This window comes from Rhea pennata, chromosome 5 (assembly GCF_028389875.1).
Source record: "Rhea pennata isolate bPtePen1 chromosome 5, bPtePen1.pri, whole genome shotgun sequence".
In the NCBI taxonomy this organism is placed as follows: Eukaryota; Metazoa; Chordata; class Aves; order Rheiformes; family Rheidae; genus Rhea; species Rhea pennata.
Genome location: NC_084667.1, coordinates 15936053 through 15958684, shown reverse-complemented (window position 1 = coordinate 15958684; position 22632 = coordinate 15936053). Strand labels below are relative to the sequence as shown.

The 22632-nt window shown below is 40.5% G+C and overlaps 1 protein-coding gene across 1 annotated transcript in view; it reads right to left on the bottom strand.

Moving 5' to 3' along the window:
* LOC134140708 (cytosolic phospholipase A2 epsilon-like) overlaps positions 1-21928 on the bottom strand; it is a 37561-nt gene extending 15633 nt beyond the window's left edge. The window contains exons 1-10 of the mRNA XM_062576260.1: positions 21833-21928; positions 20338-20427; positions 11046-11118; positions 6796-6932; positions 5054-5185; positions 3326-3366; positions 2130-2172; positions 1257-1314; positions 484-650; positions 277-363 (exon numbers count right to left, since the gene is read on the bottom strand). Coding sequence (XP_062432244.1) covers positions 277-363; positions 484-650; positions 1257-1314; positions 2130-2172; positions 3326-3366; positions 5054-5185; positions 6796-6932; positions 11046-11118; positions 20338-20427; positions 21833-21928 — 924 coding nt within the window. The remainder of the gene's footprint in view (positions 1-276; positions 364-483; positions 651-1256; positions 1315-2129; positions 2173-3325; positions 3367-5053; positions 5186-6795; positions 6933-11045; positions 11119-20337; positions 20428-21832) is intronic.
* Between the last annotated feature and the right edge of the window lie 704 nt (positions 21929-22632).

Genomic DNA, 22632 nt, shown 5'->3' with positions numbered 1-22632 from the left:
ATCTCGTTTTCTGACACCCTTTATGGTCTCTTTATCCTCTGTTGGCACGTATAGGAGACTAATGAAGTGACAAGATGGCAACAGGCTTCTATGGAGAAAAGAACCGGAGAAATAGAGCTTCTCACCATTCAAAACCTGAGAAAATTCCAGAATATTTCTGCCCTTCTTATAACTCATCTACAGGGACTCGTGCGGGACAATATCATGGAGGTTTACAGAAGGAACGATTTTTACCCAAGCGACCTTTTATTCCGGAAGGTTGGAAGTGACACTCACCTCTGCAATTGTCATTTTCTTTCCCATGGGCAGTGAATTCAGCATCACCACTGGGGAGCCTGTCTCTGTGCTGAACTTACAGGACCACTGGAAAAAAACATTTTTTTTTTTTTTTTACAAAATATAAAGAGTTTACCCTCTCCTCCCCTCACACTTCCTAGAGAGTGACTCGTGTTGAGTTCATTATTAAGGCCAGTTCTAACATACAGGGTGGTAGCGCCTCTTCTTTGGCAGCATGACATCCAGCGTTGGCTCCGCATATTTGATATAATGGAATGTGGTAGGACCTGGAGGGCTGGCAGCTCCTTCAGGTCCCAGTGTAATGTCCCTGGTCCCTTCAAAGGAACCTTTCACTGTAAGGGAAAGCTCTTTCCCTGAAAAAGCAAAACAAGGACATGCAAAACATTAATTTAACCAGATTGTCTTGGCTTGATTAAAAGCTGGATCTTTATAGTGAAGCTGCAGATTTTGAACCACAGCTTTATCTAATGTAAAGCGCTCTGAAGGGAGTGCCAGCAGTGAAAGGAAAGGAGCAAAACTAAAACTATTATTTTAATAGTGAGAGTGACAGAGCACTGGACCAGGTTGCCCAGAGATTGTGGAGTCTCCTTCTCTGGAGATATTCAAAGCCCACCTGGATGCAACCCTGTCTAACATGCTCTGGGTGATCCTGCTTGAGCAGGGGGGGTGGACTAGATGATCTCCAGAGGTCCCTTCCAACCTTACCCATTCTGTGATTCTGTAACAGAAAGAGGACTCTATGTTCTTGCCACTGTATACAATTGAGATTTCAACTTTACAGTAGTTCTAATACTATACTGACATATAGCAGAAGTACAAGATGTAGTCATTACAATCTGTAACAAACGTAATGCATTTGCCTGGTGCTAATCGTACTGATACTATAGATACTATTTATTTCACTTATTCATTATATGAAAGAACTTATTGAAAAATAGCTAACAAAGCAATAAATTTACTTGATTTTTGCTGCTGCTTCTCAGCCACTTCAACTTCCAAACAGCAAAGTTCACGACACTGTAACAGATGGAGAATAAGAATGTGTGAGAAAGGGTTTCTCATTCTGACCTGGTTACAGAAGCTCTGAATCCTGCGTACTTGGCTTTTGGACTTGTCCAGTTCCCTAAAGTAGCTAATTCCCTGGCTTTTTCAGGCGTTTGCCTAGTAGTCACAGACTAAAGATAGGAAAAAGCTCTGGAGGGAGTTGTAGAGCATCCTCCAGTGAAAATGACACACAACTCTCCCGATATGAGGAAGATACCAAGAAAGAAAAATCAGGGGAATTTCCAAGATAATAGCACAGATGAAAAGGATTAAACCATAAAGAACATGAATGAAAGATGTCTGTTGAGAGATCAATAGCCAGTAGTATAAAGCACTTCCTGAAGAAGCATTGCTATTATTTTTTTTTTTTTAACGGCACTCAGTCCTCTTTCAGAGAATGAAATTGCAATAGGTCAGTATTTTGTGCAGCGCTTACCATTGCTCAAGACTCATCTCCCAGGGAAGGAAAGGGCTGGGTATATTATCAGCAAGTGGTTTCACAGTCTTTCTACTACTGTATTTTGATAAATAGGAGCACATCTTTAAAGGAGTACAGATACCAGAGAGAAGTAGGGGTAGGGGACAGGATTTGAAATACAGGACATATGGGAAATAATGGAACACCACCAATGAGGAGAAAATAAAATACCCTATTCTCAAACTATCTCAACACGAAGGAGGAAGGAGAAAGAACTGGTCTGTTGAGTGTCTAATAGCTTACAGCTTCTGCAACCCTCTTATCTTAAGAAAACACTTATAGAAAATTTCTTAGGAAAGAAACACATTACCACTAGAACTCCATTGGTAGCAATGGCTTCATGAGGACCAAAACTGAGAAATAAAATGAAAAACACAGGTTTTCAGATTGATCAAATGCCCAATCAAGTTTTTCCTGGATGTTTCTCTTCCTCCCCATTTAGAAGAATGACAGCTAGAGGATTCCAGCAGCTACCCAACAAGCTCCTTCTCACGCCTGCTTGAACTGAGTGAGCACTGTTCTAAAGGGACTTATCCTACACCAAAGCTGAGTGATATATATCATGGCTAGCTTTTTGCAGTGCAATCTCATGATTGTCTGTAATGGAAGCTGTGTTTAGGCAGTCAAATTCTTCCCCTCGGTACAACACAGAAAATACATACCAACAACATGTTAATATATCAGCACATCTGTGCTGGGAAGTCCAGTTTTATAAATTTGCTGATACGTAGATACAATCAAAGGGGCAGAAGGTGGTGGTGGGGGGGTTGAATTACATGGAAAAAAAAAGCTTTCCAGATCATTCAGGTGAAGTCAGGAGATGGTGTGGAGTCATGCCAGGCTGGAACTGGAGATCTGAAATCCGTTCTTGCCTCCCCGCAGGCTTTTTGGCCAACCTTAGGTCAGTCATTTTATTTTGGCTATGCCTTGGTTACCTCATGGCAACATAGGGGAGAAAAAGGTGACCTGCATGGACAGCATGACCATGCTGACCATGCTGGAGAAAATCCCTGCGCTAGAGTTATAAACAAATTGTCATTACGTCAGACATGAAGAAAACAGAATTTTTAAGACCAAAATGGTGCTGCAATGAACAATCAAAGGAATCAGCGCTACACTGAAAATTGATCAGGCCATCCAGCATCAGCAGCTTTCCAGTGCATAAACTGGAACCATACACGAAAAGACTGATACACACAGACACACACGTGCACATAGACACGTACATACTCAGAAAGTCTTCTGAAATGTCCCTGGTAGGCACAGTCTGGTGTTGTAGAAAGATGAGATGATGCTGGGAGAAGCTTCTTTGAAAGCAATTAAATGACTGAACTAACTGGAGGAAGAATCAGCTGTGTATCTCACTCCAGTAGAAAACATAGTAACATTGTGTGAGAAGTCTGACATGCTTTTTATGGAAATCACATGGAGCATGGCTTCTAATATTGTTTTTGTGTTTAGCATCTAATGATTATTACATTTTTAATGAATATATATACCACTTACATGCTCTCCAATTTGAATTCAACCTCTAGCTCCTCCATGGCCTGAGAACAAGAACAAGAAATTAAATGAAGTCGCTATGCAATGCTTTCTTCCTTGTTTAAACTGGGAGTGCAATATTAAAGTAGTTGGTTGCAATATAACAGCCTGTGATAAACTTTTCAGACCAGGTGATCTGAAGCAATATTTCAGACTAGATAATCTAATAAATGTGAGGGGGGATTTCTTCACTGTGAAAGTGACGGAGCACTGGACTAGGTTGCCCAGAGAGGCTGTGGAGTCTCCTTCTCTGGAGACATTCAAGACCCACCTGGATGCAATCCTGGATGCAACCCTCATTGGACTAGATGATCTCCAGAGGTCCCTTCCAACCTTCCTGATTCTATGATTCCCTCCCTGTCTCCTTCCTTCTACAACGTACCTTCAAAATAATCTGAACTTCTATCTCTTAGCACAAAGTTGCTCGAGAAAGACAATCTGCAACTTGCTTCATATTCTGAGTTCTACCTTTTCCTTCCTTCCTGTTCTTAGCACTGTTCTGCCATGAGTTACTATCCTTGTTATTATCTTGGAAGTTAAAGGTCCTTTCCAATCACCACTTTAACATAGTATACAGAGACTGCTATTACTGAGTGATTCAGAGTTACAGCTATGCAACACCCTGTAAAAAGGTGTTGATGTATGAGCTAGTTGTAAGTGACCTAGTTTGGGTACCAGAGGCGATCTCTGCTAAGGTAGCAAGAAATTCTGTGCAAGACATTTCACGGATCACATCCATAGAGCTCGAAGGTTTCTCCACAGACTATCAACAATTTTATTCCCATTTTATACATGAGAAACCGGGAAGTAGAGTAAATTATTCATTCAGACCTTCAAAACAGCACTAACTCCATGTGGGAATCAGCTAGTTTTCGTACTAGCTGACAGAGCACTGCAAATGGCACTACTGGGATACATAGAGGAGCAACTTCAGCTTTCCTGCCCAGCACTCCTTTGGTGTGAATTCAGGTACAGTCAAAGGGCAGTGGGTATGAATTACACAGAAAAAATCTTTCATCTCCAAAAACTGTGCAGCAGCCTCAGTGACGCTGAGAGATCACCCATAGTCAGATGCCTCCCCTCTATACCACATCATTTCAGGCATATGTTCTATTTAATTGCTTAAGATTTTGGGGGAAAGGGGGGGGGCCTCAGGCTTTCAAATAGAGATTCATGACTAGGATAGCCACATATTTCTGTTTATATTTTAAATGGCAATTCAAATACCCATTACTGAGATAAACAATCCATGGCAGATTCAGAAAGCTCACCCCAAGATTTTGAAAGTGTTGTATAACTCTTCACTGGCTTCTTATCTGGCTTGTTTTAAACCCACCCCTTATCTAAATGCTGGAGACACATAGCTGCAGGACCAGTGACAAACTTGAACAGCAATCTCTGAGTTCGGCCCCAGGAAATAAAACAAGGATGCTTTGCCAAGAGAGTCAGCTAATGCTGACTTCCAGTCTTCAAGTATCTGTAGCCAAAGCAGACTGCTTCATGGAAGATACCACGAAGAAGAGCTTCAAAAAGCATAGCCAGAGATACGAAAGTAGGGCAGAGCAAAGCAACACAGGGGCCAGGAAACAGAAGTAAGTTATAATTTATAGTTCAGGCTTGAAAACTCAAATAAGTGTGCCCTCTGTAGCCCAACTTGTGCGACCTCACAGACACTGATCTGACAAATCTCACCTTTGGACCAGGCTTAAAACACAGGAGAACTGTTCTTTCAACTGGAAGTTTAGCAGTATCAAAGAGCACAGTGAGGAGAAGGTCATCTCGAGTAGCAAAATCCTCATCATACACTGTTAACTCTAGCACGTTCTGGGAAGAAAAGGAGAAGGTTTTTAGAGTTTCTGTCATCTCGATATTACTGGGTTTAGTGATGAAGGAATCTGGGAGACGTGCATGAGAAGAAAAGTGAAGGAATTAAGTATCATCCCACTTCGGAGAAGTGTATCGTAAATGAAACATAGATTCTTCCGAGTTCAGCTTAATTGCCATAACATGAGTGATAACATTGACTGTATCTACATTACAGTTTAGTCAGCTCCCCAAATCTGCATGAACTTTGCACTGATTCATAAAAGTCTCTAGCTTCCTTAAAGTTTCCTTAAAGTGCAGAGCTCAGTCTCTGGCCAACTAGTAACACTGGATCAGCATCCATGATCAGAGCCCTGACACACCACACCAGGCTATGCAGACTGAAACCATCTTCAGTAATACCATTTCCTCATCTCATTGTCCTGTGAAAGTCAGTTTACATGGGGGGCACCTGAAAATACAAAGATCATCTGCTTCCTAAGCCATCTCATGAGGAATAGAGCATCAAGATATCTAATTGGAAAGAGCAGCTTTTCATTCATTCTGGTTCATAAAGCTGCTAAGGGAGCCCAGAGACACCACGACCATGCTGCTCTCACACTTCCCAGGGTACATGCAGGAGGCACTGTGCACAGGCACAAAACCACACACAGCCCGAGTTCTTGTAGACTGCACAATAGAAAACAATCTGAAATCTACAGAAAGCATAGCAGAACCAGAATTGTATAGATACAGTCAAAAAGCCTCTCAATTACTTGACCCAAGTGGCAAACTGACAGTATATAGTACCTATGGAGTCCTTCTCTTGCTTATCACAGATCAAGCACTGGCCTGCTGAGAACTGCACATGTTAACCAAGAAAAATTATTGTTAGCACTGGAAAGCCACTTGGGTGGATTCAGTGCATAATTGCAATATGATGTAGACTCTGCTTGAAAACTAGAGGCAAGTTCCAAAGCTGTACGGCCTGTCCATGAGGCACAGCCGCTTTGTTCCCACGGCATAGGAGAAGCTTGACTTCTTACTCAAATTAACATAATATTTTTGCCTACAAGCAGTCATTCAGTGCTCCAGGATGGATGTAAAGATTTTATTTTTTTTGCAGAAGAGAGATACAGGGTGGAAAATATCAGAAGTGGGTACTAACTGGCAGCTGCTGCATGCCCCCGCTGTTCAGGGGTACAAGAGCTGCAGGATGCTGGACACACTCAACCTTTTTCTCATGTTCCTAAGTAGGAGCCAGTGCAAAAATGAATTCCACCGAACTTTCACATGATTGAAAAGTTTCCTTTGACATTATACCAGCTGAGATCCTACAGGGAAGGCTCTGTAAAAGTGGAGTTCTAAAATAAGTCTGAATTCCAAGGTTGCTTTCTGCTCGTTCACACAGTTGCCATCAAATGCTGAGAAATCACTACCTATCACTGTTTATTTAGGATCTAAGGTTTGTCATCCTAATTCAAGTCTGGACCTTGTGACTATGTCTTTGCAAGCAATTTAAACAACGCCAGTAAACATTTCCAAGCATGGGAACTCAATCATCTCTTCTGCTAAACTCTTTGCATAGTACGTTATCATGTGCTGTCTCTTAAGTAACTTCGGCTCCTTACCTTGACTTGACTTTGGATTCTATAGTAGAAAGTTTCATTCCAAACTGGGTTGTTGGAGTTTCTTATAGTTTTGGTGCGGGACTTTTCACATGTAGCAGTAGGCAACCACAACGTCACATAGCAATCAGCCTGGCTTACTGAAGAGGAAAAGAGACAGAAAAACTGTTAATGTTACTTTCTTCTCCTTCTTTCCTACCATACTTTTTCTTAGTTTTCTTCCTCCTACTTTCTTCCTGATTGAGTTAGTCAGGAGGAAATCTCACTTTCAGCATTTAGAGTTGATCCTTTTCTTTCTTTGAAGAACAAAAATCCTACAGGGAAGGAAAAAGACTGCTGCAGGCTTCTTCCCTACTCTGTGTTCAAACCCACAAGTCGAAACACCAGATACTACCCCAACGACATCTGTTTCCTCTGCACTGCAATTGCGCCACACACACACTGAGAGCAGGGAGAGGGACAGTCTTGCGTGTGGAGGAAGCTGGATGCTGGCAGGTGGCAAGACAGGCTTCTCACAAACCGGTGATTGCTGGAACTGTGATTCCCAAGGACATGTCTACCACTTCAGACATTTTGATTTCATACCCTTTGGATCCTGCTCCCTGCTTACAGCCATGTCCATTTAGCATTAACCTCTTGGAGACATGCCCGGGGTATTTAGCATTCCAGAGGGTAGAGATGAACCACCAACAGCTTCAAGAGCCTGCTTATTAGCAGGTGATGCAGAGACACTGCAGTACACAGATAATGCATTTTGCAGCAAGGTACTAGGAAGTTGCTTGAAGCAATTTGAAGCTGCTGACTGCTAAAATCCAAAACACTGGCTGCTCATCCTAAATGTCTCCCCAGTAAGCGTAGGTCATTCTGGCCATTCTGGCTCGTCTGGCTACTTTATACATTTTGCCTTGTTTGTACACATAGATATTTCCCTGAAAGAGGAACAAAGAATCTCTTCTGTGCCCTCTCCTTGCTAAGGAACTGGGTGTCTTTATTTCACTTATAGACAGAGTTTACTTAAGACCTATATTTAAGGCTGCCCTCCTTCTGTCCTAAGACATCACATTTAATTACCTACAACTTGTCAAATTCTAGCATGCTGTCTGAAAGCTTCCAGGAGGCATGTCACTCTTGTGCTGGATATTTTGGGAAAGATTCAACTGAAAGGGTTTATCACTATCCCAGAAAAAGAAAGAGGAATAAACATCAGATTTTATTCATCAAGCTAAAAGATTCTTGGTCACTTCACTGCCAGGTTCTAGCCCTTCTGCATCTTGCTACCAAGCAGGAGAAACATGGTAAGTATACAGCAATATTTCACCTGATACACTCTCTTATTCCTATATTTGGGATCTCCCAAATCCAGTTGCATCTGGAATATAATTTTTTAAAAGCCCTTGCTAGACTTATCCTCCATGAATAATTTGTTCTTAAACAGATATATTTTAACACCCATATATCCCAGTGACAATGAGTTCCACAGCTAACTTAAATATTCCTCTCATTTGCTTTAAATTTCCCGTTTGATAATTTCATTGAGTGCTGCTTTGTCTTTGCAATGTGAAAAACAGTGAAAAATCACTCCTTATTCACCTTGTCCCTCCTATTTATTTTTGCGTAGACAGCTTCCACGGCCTTCACAGTCATTTCTCTTTCACGTTTAAAACCTGTAGCCCACTTTCTCTCTCAGGATATGAGAGTTGTTTCATATCTGCAATAATCATTATTATCTTTCTACAACTTTTCTTGTTACTTCATTACCTGAAGTATCAGAAGCTTTTGTAGTGAGACTAGTGAATACATCCCTGGCAGTGAACTGCACTGGTTTGATTCTGTGTGTCTGCTTGTGTTTTTTATTTTAATATTTTTTTCTAAGAAAAGGGAGGGGGGAATTCAATGCACATAGTAATGCTCTGAAGAATTTTGCAAAAATTCATCACAAATGTTTGGAGATCCCAGAAATGATGATAATGATTTAAAAGTATTTTAAGGTAATTCTTTATGACTATTATATGACCCTAGGTTTATCACTTAGAGATCAGTAACTACTTCACCAACAAAGTACTCTATTCTATTGATGTGATTTGTCATCCTTGTGTATCAAATGTACATTGAGATACAAAGCATATCAAACAATCCTTAATTATACGAGTAGATGTAGGTAGTCAGCTGTGTATTTAATTCAAAGTATTGCTTCAGTTCTGTTTGCGCAAGCTCTTTCTACAACCTAGTTATTTGTGATTTTGTCTTACCATCTGACATGCAGATGAGCCTAAAAGAGTCCTTGATGAAATGTTTCTGGTTCATTGCATCATTACACATGTGCCACAACCACGGACAGGGAGGGAGGTGCAGGTACAGAGAGTGCGGCCCTGTAATATGACCTGGCATATGGCTAGTGTATCTGTCACTCAGAGGTGTGACATAGGGAAGTCCACTGATACATCCCTCATAGAAACATGTGACAGCTATGGGGTAAGTTGGAAAACAGTGAGTAAAATCCTTTGTTCACATGTGAAGGACACTGCCCAGCATTGGCTTTGGTGATAGTAACATCATACTACATTTTACTTCTCTTTGGAGAGTTTAGTCCTAGTCATTAGAAGCGTGGGTTATGTCCTAAAAGGTTCTTTGAAGTGTATGAAAACTCACTGCAATATCTTTACACTAAAGTTCACACATCTCTCCTTCAGAGGTGCTGGCCCCCTGGCAAAACTGACCTGCCTTAGGTTGCAAGTATCACACGGTGGTTATAGTGCTCTACACTACCCTCTTGCACCAGTGTGTTCCCTGGCTCTTCTGGTTCAAAAGACCGTGGTGTAGATTGCTATAGCTCAAAATTAAAAAGGAAAATCGAGAAAGACTGCAGGGTTACACCATTTCCCTTCCACACTCACCCTAGAGCTAGTTTCTGGATCCTTTTACTGATAGTCACATAGCTATACTGAGTCAAAAAAAATGAACTGTTAACAGCTATAATTTGTATCAAATGCATCTCATCACAGCATATAGGGTGTTGTAGAGATTGTTGTAAAGAACATAATCTATGTTCTTATTTTAACGAAACCAGGGTATTTTCCTTTCCTGCTTGTATCACTTTCCTGCTATATGACCCTCACACCTGAACAACCACAAGAATGCTACACAAGCAGTAAAAGGGACAAGGACTTCAGACTTCCATCAGCATCCTTCTTGAGGGCAGTTCCAGGGTAATTAATAACAGTATTAGCCTGAAGGCAATTATTTTGGAAAGTTCTTTTTTGTTCATATCCAATACATTGTCATAACAGCATTTAAATGATTGAAATGGCAAGGGGCTGGCAAGGGGCAAACAAGTCCGGTGAACCGAAATGGGTTTCTTGGTCTCATTCTCTAGTTTGCTGATAGAGTTTACTCTGTTCCACTCCTTCGGGCTTTTATATGCACCAGTCACACCACTCTATCCTTTGGGCTAGAGGAAACTTGACAGGAAAGGGCAAGAATACAATTTACTTGTGGATAAATGGCCGTGACTCGGGGTGAAGTATGTAGTCTATGGGAGCTTGAATGTCACAGCTACAAGCATTAGCAGCACGGAGAAGTATTTTCTTAGGAATCCCTCAGGTTCATTTCTGCTCCTAAGAAACTAAGCTTCATAGAGAATTTTGAAAGTACATCTAAATTCATGAATCACGCCTTTTTTTTTTTTTTTTTTTTTTTTTTTCATATTTTGGAAAAAACCAAAAATTTACTGGTAGACATAGGGATATAGTCTTTTTCCTATACAGGCCAGAAATTTTCCTTCTTCAAATTTATCCTGAAATAATATTCACTCTTAAAACCACCCAGGACATAGCAAGCATTGGAATAATATTCAGTTTAACCGCAGCGAGGACTAACCTGGTTTATAACACTTTATCTACGTAAGTCATGGATTATTTAAGAATTGCTTGCAAGAGGATGCTATAAAATTATAAAAGAAGACCTGTTGTCTGTACCCTGAGATAACACTTGACTTCTTCGAACAATATGTTGTCTCCTTGCTGTACATATATTCTCATTTAACTATTTATCCTTGAGAATTAAGTAGACTCAACTCTCAAATAATTAGTTATTTGAAAAAATAATAATGTAGTAATATAATAATTGTTACTTGGATATATCCTAATGATACAATCAACTTTACTTTTTTTATGCAGGGTGTTTAAAACATTCAGTTATCCCCTAATTATTTTTAGGAAAAATGAAACATTCGTAGGAACCATAGATATACTTACAAGCATCCCTTCGCTGGAGATTTCTCATTCGTATGATTCTGACAGTGAGCAAGAAGCAGGGAGATGATTCTATCTGGAGAAGAACGATATGGACTATGAATTAACCTTCAACAGAAAAATATATCACATGATATACACCCTAATCAAATGCTACAAAACAATAATGCAGTCAGTAAAATTGTGTCAGCCATCTCACTGTTTTGCAGATGAAAATCTGCAACAAGGCAACCTAAAAACACAGTGGAAGAGTGGCTGTACTGGGTCAGAGAAGACAGCTCAGTAGCCTGTGTCATCTGAGCAGGTAAAAAGAGGATTTGAAAGGGACAGAGAAATATAGAGTCATATTTCCCATGAACATTTTCCAAGACTCCCACAATTTGCAGTTTAAGGGCTTTCCAAGCCAGATGTGGTTTCACAGTATTTGACAAACTTCTGTTATTTAAGAAACTTTGTTTTGCTTTTAACTTTTTGCTGTATTTTGCTCTGAGAGTCTGATCTTTATAGCAGAAAAGAAAGGGATAAATCCATATCAACTGATCCTGAATGCTAGATGCTTGCAAACTCCAGTGCTCTGAAATTGCTGAGATTACCTCCAGAGCATCGTTACCATAAGTCTCTTGAACAGAGCAAATGCACCGCTAAACACTCACGCACAGAGTAAATGCGCTGATGGAGCTGTTAAAATACTGGTAGTCTTACTCAAAGTTAAGATCACCTTTACAAGCACCTGTTCGATCCCTTCACATTTAAAAGAGCTCTGCTGAGAATATCTGTCGTTGCTGACTCTCGCAGGGTAAACCCTCAGTACAGTACCTAAAGAAGCATTTTTACCATATGCTTCCAAACCACAGAAAAGCCCTCTTGCAATTTTTCCTTTCTTTTACAACTCTATAGGGAAAATAAGAACAGTAATCTGAATGGAACTTCAGTTAATCACAAGTATGTGGTAAACTAACAACTGAGAATTATTTTCAGATAATTTAGGAACTAAAGAATTAGATCTGGGATGCTTCGGGGGGAACAAAAAACAAACAAAAAAACCCAACAAAACCCTATAAAAGTGCCTGATTTCTTTTGGCCCCTTTGAATATTTCAGCCATAAACTTCCATAAAACAAGTCTCTCCAGATTTTGGAACTGTGGGAACCCTTTCCTATTTATTAATAGAGGATAATATGATTTATTTCTTCTAAGGAAGGCAATTTCCTGCTGGCTCATTCCAAAAAGCTGTCTATAGCTCAGTCGTATCTGCAAAAGGCTACTCTAACAAAGCCCATAAATAAATCAGCATTTCCTGTTACTGTGACACACAACCACTCCCTCACACTCCTTGAAACGTTTCCACCTGCATAAGTGGTTACAGCAGAGCTCTCCAAATCATTCTTTTTGACAACTGTTATTTTTATCAGCTGATTTTCTCTCGTTTAGGAACATCCTTCTATTTGTATAAAACTTCAGAGACTTCCTAGAATGACTGTAAGCAAGCAGACAAAGTAGAAGTCAAGGCAGATAAGGAACAGCTGGAAGAACCTCGCTTAAAATAACATTTGTATTGTTGCCAAAATTCCTTTCTTTTTTTTTAAGGTAAGAGAACAGGAAAAAAAGGGCCTTATTTTCAGCTGTGAAGACAATTAGGCCTCTTTTGTTACAAGTTACTTCTTCTGTGTTTAAAATTCTCTCCTCTCTCTCCTAGAATACTTCATGTTAACATAATGTGCTGAGATCTTAAAAGAGTTCCTGCTGCCTCTTCCATGAGCCTCAAGAATGCTTTGTTTACTTCCTTTTAGGACTTCTGCATGCCATTTACCCTCAGCAATACATCAGCCTTCTATTTCATGTGTTCTGGAAGGAAAAAAGCTCAAGGGAAGCTGCAAAATTTGCAAACAACAGTTAATGGAGTAGTATATCCTCAGCGCTACTCCATGTAAAGACACTAGTTCATGTTTCATATTAATGAAGTTCTCCACCCAGTTAATTAACCCATCCTCTCAGCTGGATAATTAGCGAAGGTGGATCACCACACCAACATGTTAGGAATGAGCTTGGGCATCTTAGAGCACAGCATCTGCCCTAGAAGGCAGAAACTCATAATTCAGTAAGATCTGCACAAGCAACATGGCAATTAGTGCAACTGTTTATCTCAAGAGAACCCCGAGATTGTGCAAAGTGCTACCAGCTCCGGGATCGGTTCCAGTTATGCTTCCTCAAGCAAATGGCACTCTTGCTTGAGTAAGACTTGATGGATTCAATATTTGCCAAGCAGTTTGAGGTTCTTAGATAAGAGACATTATGAAAGCACAGCTTGTTTCTTTTTCAGTCATTATTACACAACTGCTGCCATCTAATCACCTGTCCCTTGTTTCCCATATAATGTCTTTCTAATGTATTGGCTATACTCAAAGAAATCTGATGTGAGGAAGTCAACTCAAAGATGTGGGTTTCACAGAAAGCTTCCTGAAGTTTCACCAAAAAATCAATAGCTTCACAGAAGCTATGGAAATCCAGAGCTGTGCTTCCACTGTGGGAAAGACACATACAACTAGCCATTTACCGAAGGAAAGGAAGCAGCCAACTACCAGCCAAATTGCTACCGTGACAATTGTAACACGCTATATTAGGATCTAGTTATACAAACAAATATGAGCTATGCATGCATAAAATAAAGGATATAAGTTCTGTTACTCTATTCACTTAAAATCTATTACAATCTCATTTTTAAAGAAGGATTACTGTTATGTCAGCATGTTCCACACAGTAGAGGTTTCAATATAGTGTGAATGAAAGATGACCCCAAGCAGATTTCTGCCTTAGCAAAACCAAGAATTTACTACACCACTCATTTAGCTCTGTTGTATCGTAGCTTTGCTTTTGACAAAATCAAGACTGATGTATTCACTCTGTGACTGATTTACTGATTTTCCATCTGTGATCCTGTCTTCACTTCAGTGCTTCCAAAATTGTTTGTGTGAGTGCTATATGTACGCATGCATATAATAACATAACTGCAAGCAATACAGCACGCTCCTTTGCCAGTGTACTAGCAGGGTGTATTATTTCTAGTTTCTCTGTACTTTCAGAGAAATCAAATAATTTACTGTGGTTTTCCAAATGACAGCTCCATCACACATGGGCCAGAGTTCATGTTCTCTTCTTCTACTTTTCCACCACTTTCCATTACAGAGAATAGCATGGTATGAAACCAGACACCAAGCTACTATATCGATAGAAGTAAATTATATCTCCATCGATACCAATGATTCCAACTTTCTCCCACTAATTTAGTAAGAAGTTCAAACAGAAATGCCACCATAGTGAGCACTCTGTGGATTCCCAGTAGTCTGCATTCCACGTGGATTTGCCTGTCGGTCCACGTATTCCAGCCCTCTCTAAAGTCATGCTCATATTCAGATGAGGTATGTGTGACATGCATCTATCATGAGAAGCAAGGGTGTAAATACTAAGGTAGTTGAGCATAATATATCCTGTCACGTCATAAGTGGCTATGGAGCTCCCAAATGGCAATTCTCCCTAATGAGAGGAGAGCCCATGAAGTGAAAGGATCATCTTTCTTCTTAACACTTTTTACTTGTTCTTTAAGTGCCTTTTTTTCAGCTTCTGGGCTGCTTCATCTATTAGACTTTTCCAGCACAGGCTATTGCTAGCAGTGTCTTCCCAGCTTGTGATGTCAATGTTACAGATACTCACTATGCATACTGGAGTTTGCCCCAGTCTCATAGCTTTATGACAGTGTGGTCAAATATATGCCAAGTCAATGCATATGTTGCGTTTCAGTTTTAGTCCCCTGTTTTGCTGGAGATGTTTGGTCAGTTAACAAACTACAGTAAGTGCTTTTCCAAGGCAGAGAACAGTCATCCAATGCAGCTGATTCCAGAAAGGAGAATCTGCAGTTGAACCTCCTGGGGCAGCCTATACACCCTGAGTCTTGATTATTGCCCTTTTTAGACTGATATTTATTTTATAGCTGTTATAAGCTAACAGAAACATAGTGCAGAGATCCTGAAATTCATCTTCAATGGATGTGGTGAAAGCTATGTCACCATCATAACGCAGCTTTCTTCCATGTAACTGTTAAATGATTGCTTTACTGCATGAAATGTGGAATACACTCCATCGGGTTTTGTGTGGAGGTGGCCTCTTTTAGCACTAGATGAAAAAGTCTGATGAAGAAGCAAAAAAAAAAAAATGCATGCCAAAGTGTGCTGGTACCTTTACCTATTTCAGTGCTACACTACATGCTATTCCATTGGCTATCCTGAAAAGATCAGATGAAATTAAAAAATGAGGAGGACAATCAAATTGCCTTTCAATAGCTGAAAAAGACCATTTCTGCTAACCAGGCTGAAACTTTTTGTGTTGTCTATGAAAACCATGAAAGGAGCTTCCTCTCCCCCTTTCCTGCAGTCACCTAATAATGCTACTTACATCCATTTCTATGACATGTGGGACAAAAGCCATCCAAAGATGATTTTTGTACCTTTACTAATGTCCCCCTGCATTCCTGATCCTGAAAAGCATTCTCTTGTGATGAAGTCACTCACAGGATGTCTCAGAGGCACTGCTGGCTTCATCTGCAGGTGCTAATTTAACTAGATGGTAGCCAGACACCAAATCAAAGGAATCATAATACTTTGCTGCTGACAAAGCAGCTAGTGTTGGTAGTGTGTGGAGAAGCATCTATCTTGAGCTATCTGTGAATTAGGTTTCCTTAATGAATGTACATTCTCAGGTTTCTACCAGGTCTCTTTGCAGTGGTAGTTGAGATGCTTCAGGCACTGAAAATCATTCAGTCAAGCCAGGCCTCAGCAAGTGGCTGAGTTTATCCCCCACCACAGCAGAACCCACTGTGGCACATTGTGTGGGCTAAGCACAACCAATTGCTGTGTTTGGTCATGTCTCTGGGGATCTTCCTCATTCCTAACAAACCCAACCTCCACACGGGAAAAATAGCTGCACTAATTACTTCCTTCCTTTGCCTCCTACAGATGTTTAGGTTGCAGCACTTCTGCTCACGGACTGGGCTGTCCTGGCCCCTGAGAAGCTCGGAGATGCCAGCTGCATTACTGACTGTTGCCAGTCTGATTTTCGCAAGCTCTCCCTCCTGCTGTGATAATAGCAGCTTCTTTCAATCAGACATACTTTTCATCAGATTTAGCAGAAGCCTTGGTTGGGTATTCGTGGATTCAAACATTTCCACAGTTTAGTAGAAACATTGTTTTTATGTATATAGGCATGATAACCCTGGTTTCAGCAGGGAAAATTTATCTGTGCCCAAAAGAGCATGACCCATGTATAAGTAGGGCCACAAGAACAGTGTCCTTCAGATCATTTCATCTTCATACATTTCTTCATCATACATATATCCACCAGAGAACTCTGAATACTTTCCAGGAATAAGACTGTGCACATGATTTCCTGTTCCCTACTTGAAGCACTTTCCAAAAAACAGAATTTCAGATATTAATCAACACAGTATGGGTGTTCTCAGTGAATAGTGATTGGAAATTCAGCAAAGGCTTATTATTTGACAGATAACTCAGGCTTCCTGCACTTCACTTTCAGTACTGATTAATACTGTACTTTTTCTTTTCTTTATATCTCCAGATGTTTAACAATAGGATTTTTTCGGATTTGAAAAAAATAGGTCCATTTGAAAACACAGAGCATTAAACTGTACATGCAAAATTATTTTTATATGCAGAATTTTAGTCAAGAGACTAGGATAGTCTATCAGTGAAAGGCATAGTCACGGAATCACAGAATGACAGAATGATGGAAGGGACCTCTGGAGATCATCTAGTCCAACTGCCCTGCTCAAGTAAGGTCACCTAAAGCATGTTGTCCAGGACCAACTCCAGAGGGCTTTTGAATATCTCCATGGATAGAGACTCCACAACCTCTCTGGGCAACCTATTCTAGTGCTCAGTTGCACTTACATGAAAGAAGTTTTTCCTCATGTTCAGATGGACCTTCCTGTATTTCAGTTTGTGCCCGTTGCCTCTTGTCCTGTCACTTGGCACAACTGAAAAGAGTCTGGCCTTATCCTCTTGACACCCTCCCTGCCTTCAGGTATTTATAGACGTTGGTGAGATCCCCTCTCAGTCTTCTCTTCTCCAGGCTGAATAATTCTGGCTCTCTCAGCCTTTCCTCATACGACAGAAGGTCCAGTCATCTTATCCTGTTTTGCCTTCCCAAGTAGAATAAATATGAGAGAAAGAAATTTGACTGAGAGTTAACTGGCTGAGGATTAAGATTCATCTTGCCTATTTCTAGGTAACTGCAATACAGCTGAATACATCTGACAGCTATTGGGCACTGCTGGAGTCTCATCCTAAGTCAGACACTAACACAGAACAAATGCTTCCCATTCCAAAAATCTTTATTCATCACTACAGATTCTCAGGGAAATCTTGGAGTCAATCTCAATGTAGATGTTTCACATTTTGGATGTCAAAGGTAGGTCAGACAAACCTTATTTCAAAGCTAGGAAGTGACCTCCTTTGACTTTAAGAGGTTCTTTGTTTGAAGGGGGGGCACTAGAGAGTGCATCATTTGCACAGTGTGCTGCATTTTAGGTATCCTCACACCACTCTTTTGAGGGAGGCTCAGAATCACTTCTGCAGCTGAGTGGAATTACTGCTGCTGCTGTAAGCACCACAGAGCCCAGGGTGACTCAGGAGATGTTGTTGCCTCCTGGACAAACAGAAATGCCTGCTGCTGGGCCTAGAACTGGTGTTGCTGGAGGTGCTGCCCCTGGACAGCAGACACTTGCCCCTGGAGAAGCAGCATCCCAGTGCCCCTGCTCCTGCACCAGCCTCAGAGGCCTGGCTCATGACTCCACACACCCCCTTGCATCTAGACTTAGCAGCAGCAGGTGCTGCTGCTTCTTATGACAAACCTGGCCTGTGTGAGGGGTAATGGCTGCAGTCTTCCCTGGGTTTTGAACAATTCACCAGCCCATCCAGAAGACGGGCTTTCTCCATGCAGGGTAGCAGCCCCCCACTCTTCCCACGATCTCAGGATCTGCTTTCAGCTTTCAAAACTCAGCAGAAGCTGGAGTTCCTGTTTCGCATAGGGGTGAGACTTTAATCTGCTCCTCTCCTGCTGAACTGTTCTCATGGCTGCGTAAACTGCAAAAATGAGGAGCCCTTGCCTGGCAGGGGAGAGATACCACTGACCGAGCTATGAGGTATCTTCCGCTCTTTAAGACATGGCTCATGCTATGAGTTCAGAACTATATATCCAAAACTCCCCCTCCCTGTCCCCACATTAACTGTTGTATGAGAGCAGTTGCAGTCCTCAAATGTTTTAATATAAGCCGTGATGCCTGGAATGCCAGAGCTGGATCTACCTGCTACTGTAGCACAGGACAAAGTATCGGTCAAGACCTGAACAACCTGGATTTTTCATGCAGATAAAAAACAGCATGTTGACATAAAACATGTTCAGTTGCTACAATATGCTATATGTTTCTAACAGCTGATTCACCTTAGTAGGCAGAGACTCTCATATTTAAGTCTTCATATGTTTCGGTGATGAAACATTCACATTTCAGAGAGAAAGACTGAGCAGGAGATGAAAGCATGCATGTGTCCTTCACACAAAGCATTATACACTGCAATAACTAAGCTATGATCATGCATGTACATAGGATAGAGTGCTAAGTTCTGATCACCGAAGAAAAAAATGACTTGCCTGTGTCCAATGCAAGATCAACAGGTCTGTCTATCACCAATGGATTTTCATTAATTTTTGAAACTTTTGCAATTCTGAAATGTGAAAAATAATCTTTCTGTGAGACACAGCTGCAACTTAGTGACCTAGAAGAAAATCACAATTCCACGTGCATAAGATGCTTCTTACGGTCCACTTCTGTCTGCCTCCTCTAGATTTCACCACTCCTAATTTAAATCTTTAATCTAATCCCACTCCAGAGCAGATAATGGAAAAACAAACACATCACTATGTGGGATTAAGAAATGGAGGTAAGACTTTGCCTGTCATATGTATAATTATCATAGGTAGTTATAACACAGGAGTTCAAATCTCTTTGCTTTCTCTCTTCATGACTTTAGGTTTCTCACCTCTTTTAAGTAGGAGGCATTATACTAACAACCTATGGATTCATTGGTTTTTAGCCTGTTTTTACTGTCTGCAAAACTCTTGATCTAATGTATGGTCCAAAGCTTCAATATCTTCACTGTCTGGAGATACGGGATATTGTAAGCTAAATATTTACAAGGCAAAAAGATTCCAAACTGACAGAACATTTCCTGAGGAAACACAGCAAAATCTTTTAACACTACTGAGAATTTTAAAATACAGATCTTAGTATTGGACAAATATGAAGGCTAAACTGCACAAAGCATATGTGAAGAAGTAAAAATCCTGGGAATGTAAATGAGAATTTAAATTTCTTGATGCCTACTAGGACTACCCACATGTATACCAGCTCACCTTCTTGCCAATTTACAGCATTATTTCAAGTTCCAAATAAAACTCCTATTTCAGCTTAATTTTGCTCAGTATAACTCATCCGTATGGATTACGAACCAAATCTTCATAGAATTGTCGAGCTCGGAATCAGACACTTCTTGGGTCAACATTGTTATATATGAGTTATATCTCATTTAACCTTCTCTAATTCGAACATGAAACAATGCCTGTATTTAATGCACAGATAGCAAAGAATCTAGCTGAATGAGAACCCTCTAAATCAGTAATTTCTAACAAAAATAAACTTATGACTTATCTTCTTCAAACACAAGAAACAGCGCTTGCTTCACTCATTTCATGGAATCCTGTGTTACAGGTCTCTTCCAATGGAGCATAGAAGTGATGGAAATCAGGGATCGGCAATCCAGGATCTTTAACAGCCTTATACAAACTGCTAAACTAGAGACTATGTTACAGGAACTGTATACAACACTGTTAATTCCAATCGATTCAGTTAGAAAAAGCACTGTGGAATGGAAAAGCCACCGATGGTTTTTCCTTACAAAGAAGGGAGGGATTACAACAGTAGATATTTGTGTTATACACAATAAAAAATAAAAGAAAAATACAGGAAGTAATTCTGAAAATCACAAATGTGAATGGAATAAAATTATCCAAACAATAAACTTAAGGGTGTTTCCCTTGTAACACTTGAACTGCTGCCATGATTATCTGTCTATGCAAACTGCTGGTTAGCAGCCAGTCTATCTGAGCCTTCTTCCCTTTCAGCAACCAAAACCCTTAGCCCTTTTTGGTTCAAAATTCTCTTATCGTAATACCTTAAAATCGCCACTGTCTGGCTCAATACTTTCTTCATATCTTCTTCCTGGTCCAGCATGTCGCAGAGGATAGGTTTCAAAGTTTTGGTCCTGATGACAGAAAGGAATGATAAATGATAATATTCGAACTATATAAGTTTTTCTAGGGTAAATTATTAATTCCTACTTATAGTAACTCACGTTGAAGCCGCAGATAGAACGGGGTAGCACCCCATTGTGTTCCTATTCTTATAATAATGAACAAACCAGCCAGTGGTTCAGTACACACTGATATTACTGGGTATTGTGGTACAAAATCTGTACAAGTGGTACCATGTCAACAAAGCAATGAAGGAAGAAGTATTTTCGTTGTGAGACACTAAAAAAACCCAAGTGCCTTTATATTTATTCTATGAATAAAGGTTTGCTGTCTTCTTTAAATGTGATCTTTTGTCTACTTGTTTCCTCTCTCAGGAGTAATTAAATTTAGGTGGAAAAGACTAGAATCTCTGCTCCATGAAACATGTTGCAATTGCAAAGAAAATATATCTAATATTTCTGCTTCTTTCCTCTCTCAGGAATAATTAAATTTAGGTGGAAAAAACTAGAATCTCTGCTCCACAAAACATGCTGCAATTGCAAAGGAAATACATCTAATATTTCAAATTTATCAGGAAACAGAAGTTCAAAAGTATTTTCAAAATGTAGGATGAAACGCTTCATAGGAAAATATCATTGCAGGACAGTTTCTATGAAAAATGTCAAAAGCTTTCATCTTTTTCAGAATACTTCCTGAAATGACGTGTCATCGAATCAAAGAACACAGAGAATCATGTATGCCATGCTAAAATTAAATGCAAATCTTGAAATGAATCAGAGAATGCAAAGTAAAATGTAAAATTCAGAACAAAATGGAAATATGGATATAAAATTAAATAAAGTCCTTAGCCTACCCTTAGACCTTCTCCAATAACAAAATATCAAGTTGATCCATCAATCAAAATATACCAAAATGTCATCAATATTGATACAGAAGTATTCAATTTTTAACAAAAATAACATATAATTATGGAAGAAAAAAAAGTCTGCTAAAAATGAACCCAGCCAATTTTTTCTAAAGAAACGTGAAGTATGCAAAACATTTTTTTTAAGTCCTGGTCTAGATTTAATCTGACAACTTGCTCCCCTGTTATCTTCAAGTTGTCTCCCTTCCCTGTTCATTTTTTGCGCTTTCTCTTTTTTTTCTGTCCCCTTTGCCAGGCTGACTGCTCTCATTTCACCTAAAAGCTGAGATTTTTGGCTTCGGTGTAGCCAGGAGACCTTTTGCCACAGATCTCGAGGAAGAGAGCATTGCAACTTAAGTTCCTTCAGGCAGAGACATTGTCTAGTCCCACCTGACTGTAAGTATGTACAGTAGCTGACGTACAAATTTGAAGCTTCTCAAAGTAGAATTTTGTTTTCTGTCAAATATATCTTAAATATAACTTAAAACAAACTTTTAAAGCTATTTTCTTACCGGTAGTGCTTTGGTTCTTGGTGCTGTCCTGGCCTTTCCTGCGTTTCTAAAACGTTTTTTCTCTGGTACCTCCACTGGCAGCAATTCCCGAGACATGTTTGCAGGATTTACTCCTGTAGGAGTCAACGACAAGTTATTTTATAAAATGACCCGGGGCCCCACCCATCTCCGCGCTGTAAGTAGAGGAATCTCCTCCCATTGCCGAAGAAGGTTGAGTGCGGAGGATGGCTGCTCTGGGGAAGCCTTCGTTTGTAGCTGTTCTGGGGAAGCGTGCTCATGACAGGGCCCATCTGCTCCTACCAGAGTGGGACGCCTTCCTCATGCCGGGTCCTGAAGGCTATGCCACCCCACATGCTGCTTCCCTGCAGCCAATGTTCCTTGTGGTGAACGATAATCCACATCACTCTGCAGAGCAGAAGAGGAGAAACACGAAGGGCACATCTATCTGGACCTACGCATTCTAGACCAGAGCTTTCCCACCTACCATACATGGATGCATCAAGTCACAGGCAGGTCCCATGTAGCTGCGTGAGGAAGCTGAGCCGTGGAAAAGTGCCTGTGTGTAAATGACACCCATGACCCACCTGCGCGCAGGCACTTACCCTTCCACATTGGTGAAAACCTCCATACAGTCAGTGACACCTAAACGTCACTGCCTGCAAAGAGGCATTGATCTCCACCACAAGATAACCTTCCCCCTGCAGGAGTGCCATCTACACAAGCTGACTGATAACTGCGTGGACCAGTAGCTCCCAGCTCCTCAGGGGCTGGCTCAGTACAGGCAGCAACAGCTAAAGCAT